At 40.0% G+C, this 21,718-nt stretch overlaps 1 protein-coding gene across 9 annotated transcripts in view; it reads right to left on the bottom strand.

Moving 5' to 3' along the window:
- ZNF385A (zinc finger protein 385A) overlaps nucleotides 1-21,718 on the bottom strand; it is a 175,235-nt gene that overhangs the window by 48,570 nt on the left and 104,947 nt on the right. For all 9 annotated transcript variants that reach the window (XM_087886739.1, XM_034419134.3, XM_087886740.1 and 6 more), the window contains 2 exons: nucleotides 7,068-7,178; nucleotides 2,963-3,128 (listed from right to left, as the gene is read on the bottom strand). In XM_087886739.1, the coding sequence (XP_087742865.1) occupies nucleotides 2,963-3,128; nucleotides 7,068-7,178 (277 nt within the window). The remainder of the gene's footprint in view (nucleotides 1-2,962; nucleotides 3,129-7,067; nucleotides 7,179-21,718) is intronic.

Below are 21,718 nucleotides of genomic sequence, written 5' to 3'. Positions count from 1 at the left end.
GGGGAAGGGAAAACCTTTTTTAGGCAGCCATGAATTACTGCTGTTGTTTCATTAGTTGTTTCATGTGATTCCAATACTCTGGTTCTATTTTGCATATTTTAACTAGTTTTGTAAACCACTGGAGAAAACAACATATACACATAAAGAGGGAAGAATGTGGACTAACATGAGGAATCACGTACCATGGTAGTTACTTAAATTAAAAAAGCTCCTTTATCTTGATAGTTTTGTTCCAGACATCTGGAGGCTGCCACTGATTACATGGTAACCTGGGACATGCTCTCTGACAGAACTTTAGGATTGGAAGAGACTTTAGAGCATGGGTGTCAAACTTGCTGCGTCACGTTGCTGTCATGTGACGTCTTCCTCATTCACGGAGCTGGGGTGGGTATGACCTGCATATGATGCATCCGGCCTGCAGGCCGCAAGTTTGACACCTCTGCTTTGGAGAGTATCTAGATCAGCCTTCCCCAGTCTAGGTGATTTTTCCATGTGCAAACTTCAACTCTGTAAATCCTCAGCAATGGCCATAAAAACCTGGGAATTCTGGGAGCTGACAATCCATTCATTTGGAAGGAGCCAAAGTTGGAGATTGGTGTTTTAGTCTAGTCCAGTTTAGGACAGGATCCACAATTGCAGTAACCAACATAGTTGATTAGCTTCAAATATATACCTTTCGCAATGGACACTCTGTTTAACTGTCAGAAATCCCTCTCCAGTAGGATATTTCTCCTGGTGTCTCTTGTTTTCTATACATTTTCAGGGACACAGTTGTTATAATTTGCCGGTCACTTATTCTAAGCCTACCTTTCACCATTCACAATTGTTTTGGGACAAATCCTCTAATCTTTGTCCTGTTTCTGGGCTAAAGACCATAATAAAATGTGCTTTTAAAATTTGCTTTTAAAAGTGCTTCCCGAGCAAAGGAAGAATGGGCAAATTTACCCATAATTTCCTCACCAAGTTATGGTGGTAAATTGGGATGCAGATTAAACTTCTATTTAAAATAATTCTATATTTGCAAGACTATTGACTTCTGGATATGTTTATTTTTAGCTCCTGTGTTGTTTTTACTTTTAAGCTTGTTTTTTTAAAGTAAGAGCATATTGGCAAGTTTATATATATATATTTCATAAAGCTGGACCAAATCCCTGAGAAATACCCCAAAAGCCACACAAAAGGGAGCAACCCTATCTTCCTTTTTAAAGCAACTTCTCCTGAATCACCTTCTGGTCAGTTTTACTGGATGATCTCAGTTTCTTATACGATGAGAAAAAAAACCACTCCTTTTCCCACTGTTGTCCCATCATGCATAATTTTACAATTCTCCCTCAAAGCTTCTCTTCAACTGTGTTTTCTTGAATGAAAACACTCCAAATTTAGAACTTCCCTTGCAGATGCGCTCTAATGCTTTGATTATTTTGGTTCTACTTTTCTTCATCTTAATTATGTGCCATCAAGTTTGCATTGACTTTTAGCGACCACATTTCTTGCCTCAATGCACACACATAAAAATCCTTTTTGTGATGCAATGTCAGAAACTATTGAAATTTGTATAAAGTGTTGCCACACAAGACAAGCCACAGAGTTTTCAAATCTTTCTCTAATAATTCTCAATATGGAATTTGCCATTTTTTGCAGTCGTGATTCTTAGACTGCTTCAAGCAATGCCTCAGATTTTGCCTATTAATTCAGTGATTTTTTTTACAGTACTGCAATCATAAGTAGATTTTCACAGAATAATACAGGTAGGTCTCGTTTAGTGCACTAACTTGATGACCAATCCTTGCCTTTATGACCTTTGCAGGTCTCTAAAGAAAGGAAAGCTGAAGTAAGATCAAAAGAACAGTCACAGTTTCACTTAGCAACCCTTTTCGCTTAACAACTGAGTTGCTGGTCCCAATTGTGGCTGCCAAACAAGGATTCCCTGTATACAATAGAGAAAGAGCACACAATCTCACTCCATCCTTGGAAAAGGCTCTATATGGAATGACACACTTCCTCTAACCCTCTGCTGTCCACAAAAACAGCTTGCCTCATATTTATAAATGCAGCTGTTAGTCCTAACAAGTTGGGTCTCCCACCCACCCCATTTCCTTTGTCTTCCCTTTTCCTTCATCCCCTGCCCCCAAACCTAGCAGATTGGCTATGCTGCTTAGCTGCAATCCTGTGGAGGCTATAGCATCAGAAATGCTATAGATGAGGCTTGTCACTCTCTTGCAAGTCCCCAAAATCCCCCTCTTCTGAAGCTGGGAGGCAGAGTTCCCCAGGCAAGTATGCTGGCTGCACCCCAGCTCCATTTCCACCAGCCATTGGAGCCGTAATCAATGTTTAATTAGATGCGATTTAATTACCCGCTTGCTCAGCGGTCACTTGGACCGAGAAGGCAGCTCAAGTTCCCATCATCAGAAGGACAGGCACAACGTCAATGACAGGATGTAAGATCTAACCTCCCCCTCCCTCCCTTTAGCACAAAGGTTTCACCCTCAACCCTGTAATTGATGCAAAATACAGCTAAGGTCTTATTGAACTCTGTAATTGAAGCAGAATGTGGGTAGTACCCAGAGCCCTGTATTTCTTTCCTAGCCAACATTACCAATGTTTGTTTTAGTTTCCCCAGAACTGGCTCTACGGCAGAAGGAGAAAAGGCTCATTCGCCCTTCTGGCAGGAGAAGAGAACCAGCACCTAGGACTGGTCTGAAAACTCTACCCTTCCTATGCTCTGGCCTGGGAATACCTCTTCATTTTCCTAAAATCCCAAACAAACCAGTCTGGAACTTGGAAGTTCTGGAGTACATTCTGGTGCAACAGATTCACAGAGAAGTCTTGAAAATCGGCTCAACATTTTTGGAGAATACAGGAACCCTCTCTCTCAAACACACACACATGCACCCCACACAATGTTCTTCAGGAAACCTTTGGATTTTAGGGAGCACTTGTAATGAAAGAAGAAGTTTAGAACCTGTGCGGTCAGAATCACTCTCCCCGGTGCTGGAGGATGGACTGCCTGCAGATCCTGGCTTGTCTCCCTCCCGAGGTCCCGATTCCTTCTGCCGCGTTCTGGCTGCTTCAATTCCCTTTACTCGCCGGGCGTGGCGGTTCCCCTTGTAGTGTGCTTCAGCCTGGCTCTATACAAGGAAAAAAGGAGAAAGCAATAGGAGATCCAAAAACTCGTAACATTGTGAGTGCTGGTCGATGAGAATGGCACACATTTATAACCTTTCTGAAACTTATTTACAATCCTGTATCAGGCTAGGCCAGGATATTTTTTAAATTTTATTTATTTATATCCCAGTTTTATTATTTTTACAAATAACTCAAGGTGGTGAACATAGCTAGTACTTCTTCTTCCTATTTTCCTCATAACAAGAACCCTGTGAGGTAAGTAGGGTTGAGAGAGAGTGATTGGTCCAAGGTCACCCAGCTAGCTTTCATGGCTTAGGCAGGACTTGAGCTCACAATTTCCTGCTTTCCTAACTGGGGTCTAACCACTAGAACCAAACTGATCTAAGATATCTAAGTTGAACACCCAAACAAATTTCTAGGAATGCTTTCAGACTAGTTTGGGGTTTTTTCCCCTCTGACACTAACATCTTTTGTTCTCTTTCCTTTTAAGGAATATTATGACAAGGAAGAACACATTAATTTAAACCTGAACCTATGAATTATCTACACTAATAATGTTCTTCTAACAGATTACTTTCATCTATAAAAGTGTCATCTTGGATAGAAGTTTTAAATATAGATGCTTACAATATTTATATTCCTCCTCAAGTTCATGAATATAGCAGAAGATGGTAGCACTTAGGCATCCTTGGCTGATCACCAAAAAACTAAGCAGGGTTAGATCTGGCTAATGCTTTGATGGGAGATCACTAGGAAACCCCAAAGTGGTAAAAATTAAGAGGAAGAAGTAAACAAACAGACAGACCCAATTTTCAAAGAAGGAAATTGCAAACCATTTTTTGTGATTGATGCCAAAACAATATTCTGTAGTCACCATGTAATTTGCCCTTTCCTATACATAACTTCATGCTGAATATTATTATTCATTTTTCTATTTTAATTTGCTTTTGTACTTGTACTTAGGTTGTATATTGGGTGCTTTCTTTAATAAAGATGCAAAATCCCCTTCCCAATATGTTGTTAATTTCCCGTTTCTTCCAGACCTGATTTGTGGCTATTTTCGGAAGTGAAACATGATTATAGCAATAGCTTGTCTAATACGGATAAGCAAAAAAATGAAGCCTTTCCAGATTTATCTTGAATGAAAAAAAAAATCCCATTTACAGTCTTGGTACCAAGAGATAAACACCTTTTAATAGCCTTTTGTCTTCAGGAGAAGAAAGGTTTTAATTACAATTTCCTCTTTCCTTCTTTTTCTTTTTGCATATTTTAATAATATTTAGCAGCTCTCTTCTCTTAGAACTCAGTTTCTAAACAGAACATTTTTAATAGTACCAAACATCAGAACAAGAAGATTTCACTAAATGCTTTCTAAGGTCAATTCCAATTCTATGATTCAGTAATTGTGTTAGAGGGCATCTAGTCCAACCTCTTGGTCAGTACAAGAGCCACTTACAGATAAGTAAGTACAGTCTTGTTTGAAGACCTATGGCATGTCATGTGGCAGCTTGACTTCCGCTATCTGACAACTCTTAGAGTCAGGTAAGTCTGAACCTGATTTCTAGTGATTTTAATCTACTAATACTATTCCTATTTTTTGAGCCAATTAAGGATATGTCTAGTCTCTCTTCTATGCAAAACGCCTTCAGATATTTGACGACTACAATCATATCTCCCCACATTCATCTTTTCTGCAGGCTAAATGTATCCAGATCCTTTAACCATTCCTCAAAAGACTTGGTTTCCAAACCACAATCCATTTCACTGGTCGTCTTCTGAACTTGCTTCTATTGATCATCATCCTATTTGAACTATTGTGCCCAGAATTGGACATAATCATCCACATGGGTTCTGACCAGAGCAGAGCAGGACAATTATGACTGTAATCTGCAGGCTCTACTTCTATTAAAGCTTCCTAAGATAGGTTTTGCCATTTTAGCAACTGCTTTGTTACATTCAATTCTTGAAAGAAGTAAGAGAATGTCAATTTGCTCCTTCTCTGGAACAGAAGAACCCAGCAACTCAAAGGTTACTCACCTTCACTTGTCTTCTAAATTTAACAATGCCTACCAATTCTAACTTTAACAACCTTATCATGAGATAGATAGGCTGGAAATAAGCATTACCAAAACATGCAAGCTGAACCTTTTAATGTTTTCCTTTCCTTTCTTTCTGATATTTACAACAGTAAAAACATTAAATTATGATGACAATGTCATCATCTTCAGCATTTTCCCCATAACTACATCACATCATGATCTGAAAAATCAGGTTAAGGACAGATCATAATAGAGAAAATCACATCATGATTTGAAAAATCAGGTTAAGGACAGATCATAGTAGAGAAAATCTATCTAGTAATCTCTTAGAATTGACAACAACTTGATGGCACATAATCAATCAATCAATATCAAATCACAGCCTATTGGAGGAAGGGAAGTGCCCAATATGATAAGCACATTGTATTTGTGTAGTACTACATTAGAGAAAGAAAACTGGCCTCCTTCAAGATGGTGTTTGACCACAATTCCATCATTCTACTAACATTTGGAGGGCTACCCAGCCCCAAATCGTAATGTAAACTTTACTGGAATAAGATAAAAAAATACTAATTATAAGATCTTTTTTTTCGTTCCGTCTCTGAGAATCTTAATATATATCTTTAGAACTGCCATCTTACATGGATCTTGAAAGAATACAATCTGCCGTGATTCTGAAATCATATCTGAGATCAAGACTAAATGATTTCATTGCTTTGCTTTTTTATTCAGTACCTTCACTAGCTTTCTCATATCTTGTATGGTAGTAACATGTGCAACAACTAAGGTTTAATGATGTGCCTAATGAAAAAGGAAGACTGAGCAGAAAGTTGCTCATACAATGTCTCTGGGGTATCTAGGCATCTCCATCAAAAACTCATTTTGGTCTCAAACCAAGGAGTTTCCCATCATTGAAAGAACATAGAGACCTATATTCTATCTCAGCTCTCTATTGGATCATATGCTAACCTGCAGATCTGGCACATATTTTTGTTTTCTTTATATTTGTGTTATATTACAATCAGGACTATGTTGTTTATTCAAATGTATCAAAAAGTATGTCTTGTGACATAAGCCGGACAATGATCAAACCCTCTTTATAATTTACAATATAATCATCATCTAATCCGTCGTGGCTCAGTTGTTAGAATGCAGTAGTGCAGGCTAATTCTGCTGACTGCCAGCTGTCAGCAGGTTGGCAGTTTGAGTCTCACCAGGCTCAAGGTTGACTCAGCCTTCCCCCCTTCCGAGGTCGGTAAAATGAGGAGCCAGGATTGTTGGGGGCAAGAGGCTGCTTCGGTAAACTGCTTAGAGAGGGCTGTAAAAGCACTATGAAGCGGTATATAAGTCTTACGTGCTATTGCTATTGCTAATCCAACATGAGAAAATTCACCCATTCTCCAAATTGTTATACACATCCAGTTCCCCTAAAGAACTAAACCTGGGCAAGTAAAAGGCATGTGATCTCAGCCATGTAAAGATAGTCCTTGACTTACAACCACAATTGAGCCTAAATTTCCAATTGCTAAACAAGACAGTTGTTAAGTGAATTTTGCCCCATTTTATGACCTTTTTTTTTTTTTTTTTTTGCCACAGTTGTCAAGTGAATCATGCAATTGTTAAGTCAGTAACAAAGTCGTCCAATGAATCTGGCTTCCCCCATGAACTTTGCTTGTCAGGATGTGCAAAATATGATCTCATGACCCTTGGGATGCTACAACAGTTTTAAGTATGAAAGCCGGTTGTAAGTCCCTTTTTTCAGTGCTGTTGAACGGTCACTAAACAAATGGTTGTAAATGCCTGTATTCATATATCGTTTGTCCTTTTTATGCCTGTTACAGTCAGCTGCACTCTCTGCCACCGAAAAGCACAGCAAAGTGTCAGGACTTACTAAAAACTTACCTCAGAATTGAAGCGGATCTGGCAGACGTTGCAAGAGATGATGGGGCGTTTGGCCTTGGTTACAGGGACCCCAAACGTATGGTTGATCACTGCTTTCTGCACTGGGTCCATCTGCCAGGGGAAAATAAGTAAGAATTGTGGTGAGTGACTATATTGTACCTGTACTTATAAGGCCTACTTTTCACAATAATGATGAACTGGAAGCCTAACCACATAATCCTGTTGGCCCACAGCACAAGAAGTATTTGCATGCCTCCAACACCAACAATGCCCCAACCCTGTTCTTATTTCATCCTTTAATGCTTAAATAAGCGTAAGAAAACATGCGGTGAGTTTACTCTCTGGCAGCTCTGATGAAACCTGGTTTATTTATTGTAAGCTAGATTCCAAGGAGAGAGGTTGTGCCTATATTAGGCTGGGTGAGATGGCCTTCTCAGGTGTTAAGGCTTCAAAATATTCCTGAAAGGTAGCTATTTTACAAATTAATACTCTTTATTTGTTGTCATCCCCAGTGATGAGAAACGTCTGTGACACTAAAAGCTCTCAGACTAGCTTCAGTTGTTGGGCAAATTAGGTAAATTGTTTCCTATGCACCTTTTTTTTTATCCAGCAATCCAGCTAGATTCTATATACATGCTAATCATCCCAAAATGATGAACTGCAGAGGTGTTGGAAATGATAGGGTATGCCAGATAGGGATGGCATAACTCATAAGCCTGAGTATGCTTGTAGGCAAAAGAACAGAATGCTACCAAAGGGATCGGAGGTCAAGGGAATGGTGAAAGAGAGGAATGAGGCACAAAACTTAGGAAGGCTGTACAATAGTTACAAGCATGAAATGGGAAGTTCCTAATTTTGCTCTCACCTCAACCATAAACTCGCTAGGTAGCCTTAGACAAGGCACTTTTTCTCAGCCCTGGCCCTCCTCTCTATTACGGGAGTAGGAAGAAGGATAAGCAAAACAAAAAAACCCACACATATTCATACTGTTTTAATTGCAAGAAGCTTTGAGTAACTCTGATGGAACAAGCCTGTAGAAGAGATGAGGTCAAGTGACACGGTCTTCTTACTCTTCAAGACCCCACTCCATTTATTACATCCCAGTTGACTTCCATCCAATGCCAGATCGCTTCTTGTATAGCTTACTGAGTTAATGCGTACGGTGAGTTGTGAGGTTTCTAACACATGTTACAAATGCAAAATACTGCTATTTGAGCATGCCATCATGTTTGGGCTGGGGAGGTTGTGAGATATATGGTACTTTTGTTCTTTCAATATAAAATGCTCACTTGGGTTAACGTGGGTCAGAAAGGAAAACGAGAGTGTGGCAAAGATTTTAGTTTGGCATTTCTTTTGTCTTCTTCTAGGGCAGGGGTAAGCAACCTGTGGCTCTGGAGCCGCTTGTGGCTCTTTCACCCCTCTGCTGCATCTCCCTGTCACTCAAAATATGCATCACAACTACCAATGTGTGACACCCGCCGGCACATGATTTACTGAGCTTTTCAACCCCCAGTAGGCTAACCATGGATAAATCCAAGAAAAGAAAAGTTTCAGAAGAAAACAGAATGTTTAATTCAACTACATATGCTAGTTTTGTGGCCGCTCAAGAAATAGTCAGGCACAGGAAGTTTTTGTGGTTCCTGGTGTTTTCTTTTCTGTGGGAAACAGGTCCAAATGGCTCTTTGAGTGTTTAAGGTTGCAGACCCCTGTTCTAATATTTATCCATATTCTGTAACCAAGGGCAAGAGCACAAGACTAGATTCTCCTCCTATATTCCTCTGTTGTCTCTGGCAGGAGCATAAACTAAACTGGACGTCAGACTGAATAATTAGCCAGGCAGCCAAAGATACTAGGCGTTGCCTGGGCTACTGCTCTGGCCATTCTATATACAAGCTCTTTTCTTGGGAAAACCAACAGTCTAGTCTTCCTGCTATTCCCACATGTCTTTCCTTGGACTCTACCTCAGTGATTCACATTTCGGTTGGATGTCTCCATATTGAGATAAGGTCTTCCATATGGAATGTGCACTCTTGTTAGGAACTTGGAGAGCCATGCGTCTCGACTACTTTCGAACAGAGTGGCGAATCTGGCCCTCAAATGTGACAGAATTACAACTCCCAGTAGTCCCACTGCAGTTGGCCAACAATGAAAGATGCTGGAAGTTAGCTATCTGCAAGGCCATCCGTTCCCACTCCAACCGTATGACATCCCCAACTATTATCACAAACACAATGTTTTCATTGGCTTGTTACAACTCAGTGCTGAAATGTAACTGGATGGGAAGAAGCAACTTCATGGCTAGAAGTGTCCCCTTGAAAATTCTGGCAGCCCAGAACATAGTTAATAAATATATTCTTGGCACAAACCTGGAACAGGGCCCAGCCTGTGTTAGCTCTCTGGCCCTTACGTCTGTGATTATAATATAAATTGACAACAGGCAGCTGCCGAAAGGCAGAAGCCAAATCTGCCACCAATTGCCTGATGAGAGAGAGACTTAATTTATGAAAAAAAGACAAAAATTGGGGATAGAAGACCATGGAGAGACCCTCAGAGTACCTAAGGAGAGTTCCAAGTATCCTATTAAGGAAACAGCATCCTTTCTCCTTTGGGTGATTTTAAATCATCTCTGCCCCAGTTGGATTTGTAGTACAAATAGAAAACTTTAAATTAGCCAAAATGCTCCTCTGCACTTCAAATGCTTCTTTTCCACATTTTTTTCCACTTGAATAATTACCATGGGATTAGTATCAAAAGCCTGAGTGAGGCTCAAAGGCACTTTATAAAAATGGCTACTGATTCACCCAAGAGGGGTGTGCTTCCTGTATCTCATTTTGTCTCTGTTACAGCAGAGAGAGATTCATATGCAAAGAAAGCTTTTCTGTTACTAAAAAGGTACACAAGCTTTCAGATGATTAAGTCCCAACAAATATCTTGTGCTCTCCTTATTTAATCATGGGTCCTATCTTGTCTCCCCTCTCTGAGGGTTGTTTCTCATTGAAAAAAAATACTAATTTAGCCTACGCATGTTTTCCCAGGGAAACTAAAATTGACTATCTGTAAAAACAGTCCAGTTGTTTTGCAGTGCTATTTCAAGCCCCACCCACTCTTTTCTGACAAACTGGGTCAGATTTATTGAATGCTGTAGGTGTTATGTAGGAAACAATCCCGTGGATTCATTTTTACAACAGTTAGGAAAGTAGAAAAGAGAAGCAGCACAATAACCCAAAGTGCATTAGTCCAGAAAAAAAAAATCCCACAAGTTGTTAAAAGCAGAGAAAGACTTAATCTGGAATAGAGGGACTGAATCAAAATTAAACAAGAATGCAGTAGAAGAGATCCTTGGAAATTTTTCCCCTTGTCCACAATTTCTAAATAATGTTTGGATGTGCTATGATAACATCTGAAACATCAGATCCCTGAGATACGATGTGAGATAACTCTATATTCCTGAAGATCTTACTCTACCTACTCCTCTAATTATGGTAAAAAGGTTAACTAATGAATACTGTAGGGAAATCTTATGTTTATTTGAAGATTCCCCAATCCCTGTGAGAAAGTATTTTTGCTTTTCTAGCAAATTTCTGAGTTCACCTTTCTATTCAAGGTATGGCGAAAGAAGGCAGCAATAATGTGTATCTTTAAGCACCAAGTAATTTCCAAACAGCCAAAAAGAGGTAGCTTTCATTTATTTATTTTTTAGTTGTCAGCACCATCAAGAAAGATACAGTCTTCTTCCATTTGAGGGAAACAGAAGTTACTGGGTAAGCTATAATAATAGTAATAATAGTAATAGGTACCTTGGGTGCAATTCCAAAACAACCCCTTGAACATATTCAGCATTGACAAATTCACCATCAGTCAATTGCAAAAGACATCTTTTCTTAGAACAGCTTACATCCTGCAATGGTATTATAACACCCTCAAACATCCATATTTGCCTATCCCAGGTCCTTGGGAACAACTTCATAGGTGCACAAAAATGCCAAATCCAGTCTGAATATCTGCCTGACTATGCAACGAGCAATAATAATAATTATTATTATAGGTTGATACCTAGGACGCTGGCAGCAACCCATATCAGCCATTAGCACTAGTCAATGGTATTTGTGAGACATTTTTAAATGTCCAATTGACTGAGTTTCATTTTTAATGAAAAAAAGAGATAATAATAATAGTAATAATAATATCATCATCATAATCATCATCAAATTATGATGATGTAACAAGTGGAGAAAATTCTTTTGTGCAAAAAAAAAAAGCACTACATCAAATAAGACTTTTAACAGCTTTGTTTGGCATTTTAAATATCTGAAGAGACACTTTTTTTTATACATGGATATTCATATATTTGTGTAAGGTACTACAATGTGCTAATTATTGTTATATAGTGGTCTCAGTTTACAATCCAGCCAACAAGCATTTATTATTGAATAGATTAAGAATATAATAAATAAATCCTCCACTGCAGTGGAATCCTCTATCAAGGTGGCTTTGCAAGAAACTTCCTTTGATTTCATCTTGTCCATATAATAACAGCAACTGAGAAATAAATCTCCATGGTCTCCATGATGACTGAAGAGATACACAACATGACTGGATTCAATCAATAACTAGCTAAGACTGGCTATGATTCTACACTTTCTTCCCTTAATTATTTTTAGCAGAATGAAAGCAAGTTCACTATTGGTTAAATCCAAATCACCTGTCATTTTAAGATATACGTTGCATGCCTGAGGTATTTCTGCAACTTTGCTGATCTACAATGAATTTGCCTAGCACAGAATCAGGAAGAAAAGTCCAGGCTTGGCAGAGAATAACTTTGTCCCAGATGACAGCACAGAGACCCTGTACATCCCCTGTCTCTCCTGCACATTGTGCCTGAGCAGGATAGGCCATCATCTCTCCAGATTTTTGCTCTACATTTAAGGAAGAACATTCAGTTTCTTCTAAGAGCTGCCCTGCTCTATGGACATATATTAGAAATGAACCAAAAGTTCCTCACCAGTAATAGAACCTCTGTCAAAACAGCAGGCTGTAAAATGGAACTGCCTCACATGTCTCCACAGGGAAAGGGAGGTTAGCAAGAGCAGGCAACAGCTGTTTAAATAGCTCCCCCTTCATCCCAGGTTTGGCCAGGATGTCCAAGTTCATCCCCCGCACTAAGATAGTATCTTCCAGATACTTAGATCGGAGATGTACAGGAGTAAAATACTAAGATATTATGCAGCCCATGCTGGGTAGAACCATTTACGCTGCAAATGAAGTCTCTGCCATCCTGAAAACTGAAATCCCTGGGACAAGATTTAAGCCTAAGTCTAATAGACTGTGGTGATTTTTTGTTTGATGATCTAGTCTCAAACAGAGAACATCTTGATGTGATATCATATTGTTCTGCCAGAACAGCATCGTGTAATTTTTGTGATGATGTAGCTCTTTCACCACCAGCTAGAGGCTCGTTGCTTTAACACAGGTTCTTGTTACCCACACTTACAGATGAGTCAGTTACAAATTATGATAATGTAATAAGATCATCTTTCTTTGACACTCTTTGTAAAACTCTGTGCATGTGCATGTGTATATACACACACACAGTATACATATACATACACAAACTTTATACACATATATACATGCATGACTTATATGTACGTATCTCATGCATGTATGTATGTAATACAGGTGTGGGCAAATGTGGTCCTTTTACAACCTGTGGACTTCAACTCCCAGAATTTATATATATAAATCATATCACACATACCTATCTATAAAATATATTATATACACATACACAAGTATACATACTTTTTTCTTTTTTCTATTTATTTAAAGGCATATAACTAATAAAATAAAATAAAAATAAAGAAAAGAAAAGAAAGAAAATAAAGTAAAAAATACTGGGTAGGCAACTTTTTAGTGTTTGAGGACCACCCTTTTTTTTCCCCCTTTCCTTTTCTGCCAAATGAAGGCTTCACTCAAGGTGAAGAACTAGGTAGAAATAAAAAATGAAACAAACAAACAAAATCCAAACCCTCCCCCAAAGAGAACAAAAAAATGATGACAAGAAGCGTTTTTTTTAAAGCACCTAAAATTAAAAGTGTTTCTTTTATACTCTTTTAATAAGTCTTTTAGGTACAATACTTCAAAAATAAGTCAGTGTAAAATGAGGAAGAGGTTCCATGGGGGACAATGGGTCACAGCACAGGAAGGGCCAGGTAGACAGTCGATGTTACCTATCCATGTTTTTATTACTGGGTTGCAAAGACCCATGGCTTTCCTGGGTCTGAGGCAAAGAACTCTAAGATCACAGGAATCGTTCAGTACATCTCTTTCGCCTGCAGCTCAACAATGTCTACCCACTGATATTGCCAGCTCCCAGCCCTGCCGACACAAATTCATCTGACAAGCTGTTGCTCCTGCTTATTCAATGCCTTCTAAAAGGCAATTACTTAAGCATGCATGCTGCCTCTAGCTCTCTCATTTTGGAGTTTCACTGCTGCTACCAAAAAATGGGAGAATACGAGCCGAGCTTGCAAGAATAGTAGGTCACAGAAGCTGTAGTGGAATAACAAAATGGCAACAGAATGCAATTACTATGATGGGCTGAATCTGGAAAGAATGGCTATTCTGGAAGAAGAAATGTCTATGCAGAGTACCCTTGAGGATACACAACTGCTGCAAAGACAAACTGGCGATACCTGAGCAAGTACAAGAGTACAATTTGGAATGGAGAAACACAAAGAAACATATACTTCAAGTACTGTTTAAGAATAGGACTGCAAATTGAGGTTGAGGAAAGCTGATTTCAAAACTATATTAATAGTTTGAGACAATGGCCAGATCTTCATGTGAGGACTTATCCCTCCAATCCATCTTCGCAATAAACTGTCTGCAAATGGGTGCTATTAAAGTTATGCAGAGTTTAAAGTTGGCTAAATTAAATTCACTTTTTTGTGACCAGAGTAGAAATAACTGGGAAGTAACAAAAGCATGCCTTGTTATCGAGATGTAAAGGCTCTTCTTCATTTTCTGACTTGCTTAGTTTGATGCTTTGCCTGGCTTCCAAATAAGAACAAACAGCCATGATTTGAAGAAGACATAGTTGCTTACTCAAAGGGGACTTCATGGAAAAACAGGGATGAGGTGAGTCAAAAAAGCATTCCTAATGGTCAAGTTGTCACTAGGAGAACTGAACCTTAACTAACTTTCCAGAATCTTGAATAATTTTTCCGTCCTTTCTCTACTCAACTATCTTCAAGCTCATGCAAAATTTTAGGCCACATAACCAAGTACTCTTCTAGCCTCAGCATGTTCCTAAATTAAATGTCTCCATCTTGCCCCACTCCAGCTATACCAGTCAGGAGGAGATTAAATAGAGGTTGTTTCAAGTATGTACTAGGCCCAAATTATCCTACTTTGGACACATTATGTGAAGATCTAACTTTCTGAAGAAGGCTGTAATATTGAGAAAGGTGGAAAGAAAAAGTACAGGACAATCAGCAGCAAGTTGGATGGACTCATTTTCAGTCATGAAATGGGTGCACCATTAGAGGACCAGGAGGACCAGTTAGTGATAGATTGTCACAGAGAAAATCTATGCTAAGAGTTGAAAATGACTTGATTGTAGGAGATGACCAAGCTGAGCCCGAGGGAAGGGTCAAATGTGTCATCAGTCATCAGTCCCTTCGCACCCACAAGAGATCTAAGTCCTGCCTGCCTTGAATGCCTTTGACTCCTATCTACCACCAATTTACTTGGCTGTTAGTAGTACAGATTCTTGTAGAGAGTTTAGCTTACCTTGCAATAAATCTTTATACCCTTTACTGCCTGAGTCTTCTGATTTTCCTGGTGCTTGATATAATGGTACATACTTTTTTTTTTAAAAAAAAAGTATGTAATATATTTATACAATTTGCTTTCCTTATCAAATCACTTTGTAGGGTCTGGTTTCTAATATTACACGTAAAGTCATATTCCACACATATTTCATACAGTGTCATAACTTAAATACCCTAGGTATCTACATATTGCCACAAGAACAAACATGAAAGAGGTTTTTAAAATTGCAAGGAGAAACAGAATTGCTTACCTTTCTCCCCATACATTATTAATTCAAGATCATCAAATGAAACTGGTACAAAATTCAGGATAAGCAAAGAACTCACTTTATATAACAAATATTTCATATATATGCTGCCTAGGCCTGTTTTAGTTTCTGTAAATTTTAGATCAAATTATATTTAGAAATGAATTAAACTTTCCAGTCACTGATCAGTGGGATTATGCATAAAGGGCCAATACGGTGTTTTATAATTATTTTTGATTCTGGAGTGATACTGAGATACGGAATGAAACAGGGAAAAAATGGCATTTTTTTCAACAATGGGTGACTGCGTTTGCTTGTCTGTTCACAGTGAAACAAATTAATAGGGAACAATGGATAATTCATTGTATTGAATGTTCAAAGTTGCTTTAATTAAAAAATACCTTAGAAAGATTATGGGGATATGCACCTTAAGTTAAATTTAAAAGCGTTGAACAATATATTACCAACTGAAGTGGCTTTTTTTTTTCTTATTGTCTCCAGTCTCACAGACCAACGTGCGTTTTAAAAAAAAGAGTTAGATTTCATTCCCAAGAAGTTCTCTGCCACTGAATTAACGTGATTGCTCTGAATGCAGCTTCCATAGTCAGTCAGCATACCACTCATTATTAAAGATTGAGAACAGATGACCATCATCCTTGTCCAATTCAGATAATTTTGCCTTGCCCATCTGATTGGCAAACCCTGATGACAAAGGTCTGGACTGAATGAATCTTCAATTTGTCCAAAATAACTTGCGTTGCAGTCTTACATATTCAGTGATCTCTTTTCCAAGAGACAAAGAGTCTGCATAGACTCTTCCCATTCTTTGGGAGAAAAAAACCACAAAACAGCTGGAATGGGAAAGAACAAAAAAAAAAAAAAAAAAGGGATAAGGGAGGCCACAGCTATTTTAAGAAAACTCCTTTCCAAAAATAAGAATTAAAAAGTGTTTAAAAATTATTTTTGAAAAGAAAAGTCACCACAACAGTACAAAACTTAAGAAGGGCAAGAAGCGATGGAAGATGAGAGGTGAACTAAAGCCAGCTGAGTGAGGAAAGAAGGCTCCAGGGAGGGGAGAGTTACTGCAATCAGCAGTGATCTGGGAAAGGTGACTTTGGAGGCTGTTATTGATCCTTCTGCAGGACTGACCTTATGAAATCACCTCCCTGGTAAAAGAGAGGGAAGGGAGCCATTGTGAGGATTAAAGGGGTGGGGGTGGGGGATTAATGCAACCTGCTTGGCATAGGATTCAGTCCACCAGTCCTGCTAGAAGTTTTGCACAAAAAAGAGAAGGGACAGGAGGACTCTCTGCTCAGAAAGGACTTGTATTAGAAATATACAAGGAAAAGATGAAAAGAAGAGCCAGTTCCAGGCATTTGGGGAATCCAAATGAGAGCCCCCGCCCTTTCTATAAATAGCGAAATATGCACTCTTCTGTATCTCGGCCTGTGAGCTTCAAGTGATGTGCGCTAGAGAAACTTCCTGAAAAATATCATATCCCATCGATCTGCGATCCATGTGAAGTAGAAACTCTTAATTTTGCTTGGAATCTGGGTATTTCCCCCGTTTTCCTTCCTGTGTTGCTTTAAGAAGGTGGGATCCTTCTTGTATAATGTCTGGTCTCTATGGTACTGCCTGAGGCCTTGTCTTCTTTTTAAGACTTCCCTTAGTAAGACAAGGGTGTTGCTGCCAGACAAGGCATTTTTGTGCACGCGCTATTGACTGCCTTGTTCACAGATGATGTCATTCTCCACTTATAACCTCCAATGCTGTCCCACTGCTCTCACTTTTGCTTTCAACCAATGTCTGAATGGATATAAGTTGTGCATTCCTGATTACTTAAGAGTCTTCTATACACTTAAGTGTGAATGAATCCCAAAAAATTCAATAAGACTTGAGTGTACCAGTAAAATTAAGATAGAAGTTGGGGTCTTGTGACTCTTCCAAAAAAGTGCTATTCTATGACTTCCAATGATGCTCTACTATAACATCAGACCAAATAGCTATGATGAGGAATATCAAGAGCTGTTCTGCAACAGCATTTGGGGTTACAGGCTCTTAACAGCATTTCTCCTCTGCCTTCCCACACTAAGTTAGCTTTCTGGGTGCAGAACCTTTTGCAGATGAGGTTGTTGTAATGAATTTTTTTCATTGGAAATTTTTTTCCCCTTTAAGGTGAGTTTGAGGTGATTAACAGCTGAAGTTTGCTTTTAATCAGCCCTTGGAAATGCGGAAATGGAAAAGATTCCCACACAATTCTTCAGGCTTTCAGCATGGTTTCAAATTGTGGATATGAAATTGATAAAGGATCAATATATATACAGCCACCCAACAAATGAACATTTGGGAAGGGAGATTCATGCTCCAATCCAATGTCTGGTTTGTTGAAAAGGAGGTTTGTACTGCTGGTTGCAAAATTTGGTTGATACTGCAAGTTAGGGAAGTTTATCATAACAATAATGTCTGTCTGTCTGTCTGTCTGTCTGTCTGTCTGTCTGTCTGTCTGTCTGCCTATCTATCTATCTATCTATCTACCTACCTACCTACCTACCAACCAACCAACCAACCAACCAACCAACCAACCAACCCACCAACCAACCAATACTGATGACATGAGCTCTAACAGCAATATAAATCAATACTTTGATAATTCCTTCATGTATCATTTTAGGTGCTTATCTTTGAGAATATTCCCAAAATAATATGGGACAGGAATCCAGAATCAGCTCTCCCAATTTTTTTTAAAGTCTGAAAATAGTCACAAGGAGTTCAGATGTTGACTGCCTAATGATTTTTATAGACATGTTTTCTAGTGCTTTTTTTTTTCTTTCATGTGTTCCTTTTTGTCCATTCTACCCAATGTCCCCCCACGCCCCCCGTGCAAAGCAGAAAAGAATTTGGACACTTGAATTTCCCACCCACTTACCCACCCAAGAAAAGCAATTTCAAGAAAAAGAATTCAGTCTGGAGAGACAATATGGAAGAAAAAGGCTGAACACATACAAAGAGTGGAGCCATTCTGAGCCAAATTAGGCTTTTTTTGGTGGCAATTCTAAATTATTTTTAAACACTTGGGATATAAGATATCCAGTTACTTTCTGTCTTGAGCCAGATAGATTGCAACCTATAAGTCACAAGGCAACAAGCCAAGCTACTGGTTATACAAGGTCACCAAAATTTAGGGCATCAGCATTACAGTCTCCTATCTCAGATACAGATCCCTTCTTCTCCTGCAGCAGAGGAGAGAAAGAACCCAAGTGCCCTAGATGTTTGTGTGTGTGTGTGTGCGTGTGCGCGCGCGCACATGCACTGGCTTCCTTCCCCACAGGAGACCCTGGCAACTTCCCAGGCCCTGTCACTCTACCTGTTAACATTTCCATTGACTTTGCCCAACGTAATAGATATCATTGTCACTCAAGGCCAAGGAGAATGTCATCAGCAAGAACTCATTTTAGACGTGCTCCTCCTCTAATTAAGTGTAAGCTGTTGCTACTTCTCTGGAATAGCCAGAAGATACAAAAGGTTCAGACCGAAAGAGAAAACGAAGTGTCTTGCATGCATATCTCCAAATATATAATATCCAGTAATGAGTTAAAAACTCATTTCTAGCTTTATGGATGAGCATCAAGCCTTGTGTATGAACAATACCCTGTTTTCCCCCCAAAATAAGATATCCCCTGATAATAAACCCAATCTGGCTTTTGAGCACATGGCAATAAGGCCAAGAGCTTATTTCAGGGTTTAAAAAAATATAAGACAGGGTCTTATTTTTGGGGAAACATGGTATGTTGCTAGAGAACAGTTGAAAAAATTCCTCTAGTATGTCAACAGTTAAGAAAGGAGGGAACCAACCCCCTCTTTTATTTTTCATTTTTTTGCAGCAGACTAATCATAAAGCAAAGGAGCCAAAATCAGTTGATCAAGTTTTAGCTCCATTTAATCCAACGGATATGATTAAGCCCTGCTGGAATCTATATGATTGGAAAGTGCTTTGTTCATGTTTTATTTAATTAGGAATTTAAAACTTAGCCAATTTACAGTAATCTACACAACGCACAAAACCATCCACTCAAACTAATTGCCAAATATGTCAAATATTAATTAAAATAGTAATAGAGACCTCTATCAATTGCAATGACAACAATTGTTCCAAAACTGCCAAATGTCAGTTTCCCCATCTCTGTTATTGCTTTTCCTGACATTGCTATAAGAACTTAAATGAATATGAATGACCTAGGAATTTCAATAATTCCCTTTGGCTTTTATCCTAGAACCCCAGAGAAGCACAAACAGTTACAAAATATTTTTTTACTGTAAACTGTCTGCTCACACCAATGGCAAGGCCTTGCCCAAGAGCGGCACGACAAAGGATAGTGGTTATCTTAGGGGTAAAATTTTTCCCTACCGGTTCTGTGGGCGTGGCTTGGTGGGCATGGCAGGGGAAGGATATTGCAAAATCTCCATTCCCACCCCATTCCAGGGGAAGGATACTGCAAAATCTCCATTCCCTCCCCTCCTGGGGCCAGTCAGAGGTGGTATTTGCCGGTTTTCTGAACTACTTGCACGACAGCTTCCCCAGTACCTGGATGAAACGACGTATCTAGATCCGTTCCAGTCGGGTTTCAGGCCTGGGTACAGCACGGAAACGGCATTGGTCGCGTTGGTGGATGATCTCTGGAGGGTTCGGGACAGAGGCTGTTCCTCTGTCCTGGTCCTATTAGATCTCTCAGCGGCTTTTGATACCATCGACCATGGTATCATGCTGCACCGGTTGGAAGAGTTGGGGGTGGGAGGCACCGTATTACGGTGGTTCTCCTCCTTTCTCTCCGACCGGTCGCAGTCTGTGTTGACAGGGGGGCAGAGGTCGACCCCGAGGCCCCTTATATGTGGGGTGCCACAAGGATCGGTCCTCTCGCCCCTTCTGTTCAACATTTATGTGAAGCCGCTGGGCGAGATCATCCGTGGTTTCGGGGTGGAGTACCATCAGTACGCTGACGACACCCAGCTGTACATCTCCACCCCAGACCACCCCAACGATGCCCTTGAAGTGATGTCCCGGTGCCTGGAGGCCGTACGGATCTGGATGGGGAGGAACAGGCTCAGACTCAACCCATCCAAGACCGAGTGGCTGTGGTTTCCGACGTCCCGATATAGTCAGCTGGTGCCATCGCTGACTATTGGGGGAAAAGTATTGGCCCCCACGGAGAGGGCTCGCAACTTGGGTGTCCTCCTGGACTCACGGCTGTCTTTAGAAGAGCACTTGACGGCCGTGACCGGGAGGATTTTTCATCAGGTCCGCCTGATTTGCCAGTTGCGTCCCTTTCTGGATCGGGACTCGTTACGCACGGTCACTCATGCCCTCGTCACCTCCCGTCTGGACTATTGCAACGCTCTCTACATGGGGCTCCCCTTGAGGAGCACTCGGAGGCTCCAACTGGCACAGAGTGCGGCCGCGCGGGTGGTGATGGGAGCGACGTGGCACTCCCATGTAACGCCTCTCCTGCGCGAGCTGCACTGGCTCCCGGTGGTCTTCCGAGTGCGCTTCAAGGTTTTGGTTATCACCTTCAGAGCGCTCCATGGCTTAGGACCTGGCTATTTACGGGACCGCCTGCTACCACCAATAGCCTCCCACCGACCAGTACGCTCCCATAGAGAGGGGCTCCTCCGGGTGCCGTCGGCCAAACAATGTCGACTGGCGGCCCCCAGGGGGAGAGCCTTCTCTGTGGGGGCACCTACGATCTGGAACGAGCTCCCCCCGGAGATACGGAGGATTCCGGATCTGCGTACCTTCCGTCGCGCGCTTAAGACGTTCTTATTCCATCAAGCCGGCCTGACCTAAACTTTTCTTCTTTTAAATGGAATTTTAAATTTGGTTTTAAATTATTGGGGTTTTAAAATGGTTCAGCCAAATTTATTTAATTAGTTTTATTTCTATTTTAAATTTTGTATCTATATGTTTTATTTTATGGCTGTTCACCGCCCTGAGTCCTTCGGGAGTAGGGCGGTATACAAATTTAATAAAATGAAAAAATGAAAAAAAATGAAATACTCAAAATTTCCGCTACCGGTTTTCCAGAACCTGTTAGAACCTGCTGGATTTCACCCCTGGGTTACCTGCTTTTTGTGTGTGTGCTTACATTAAATATATGCCCAAGAAAATGGAATCCATCCCATTTACTGCTGGAACATTTTCTGTATGCATTTTCAGCTGGAAACTGCCCTCTCTTTCAGATTCTTCAAGAGAGCTATCTACCCCCCTCTCCCAATCTCTTCCTTTCTCAAACCTAAACCTATCAATTGGTCTCCAACTTTCCAATCTCCAATCTCCCAATCATCCTTGTTTCTTCCATGAACTCATTTTAAATCGTGTTCTCGTTAAAATATATCGCCCAGCTACTTATGGGATTTGGCCAAGTGTAAACTACTGCCTTGCTTTCCATGATTCGGAAGCTAAACTTCTATGGATACGGTGTAGTGTTCCATTTGAGTAAACTAACATTATTATTGATCTAAAAAAAATAAATAAAAAAGAAAACCCCAAAACCCAGAAAATCTCCACCTCTGTCAC

The sequence above is a fragment of the Pantherophis guttatus genome, chromosome 2 (genome assembly GCF_059756535.1).
Source record: "Pantherophis guttatus breed Tessera chromosome 2, ASM5975653v1, whole genome shotgun sequence".
NCBI classification, from domain to species: domain Eukaryota; kingdom Metazoa; phylum Chordata; class Lepidosauria; order Squamata; family Colubridae; genus Pantherophis; species Pantherophis guttatus.
This window is presented reverse-complemented; position numbering and strand designations above follow the sequence as displayed.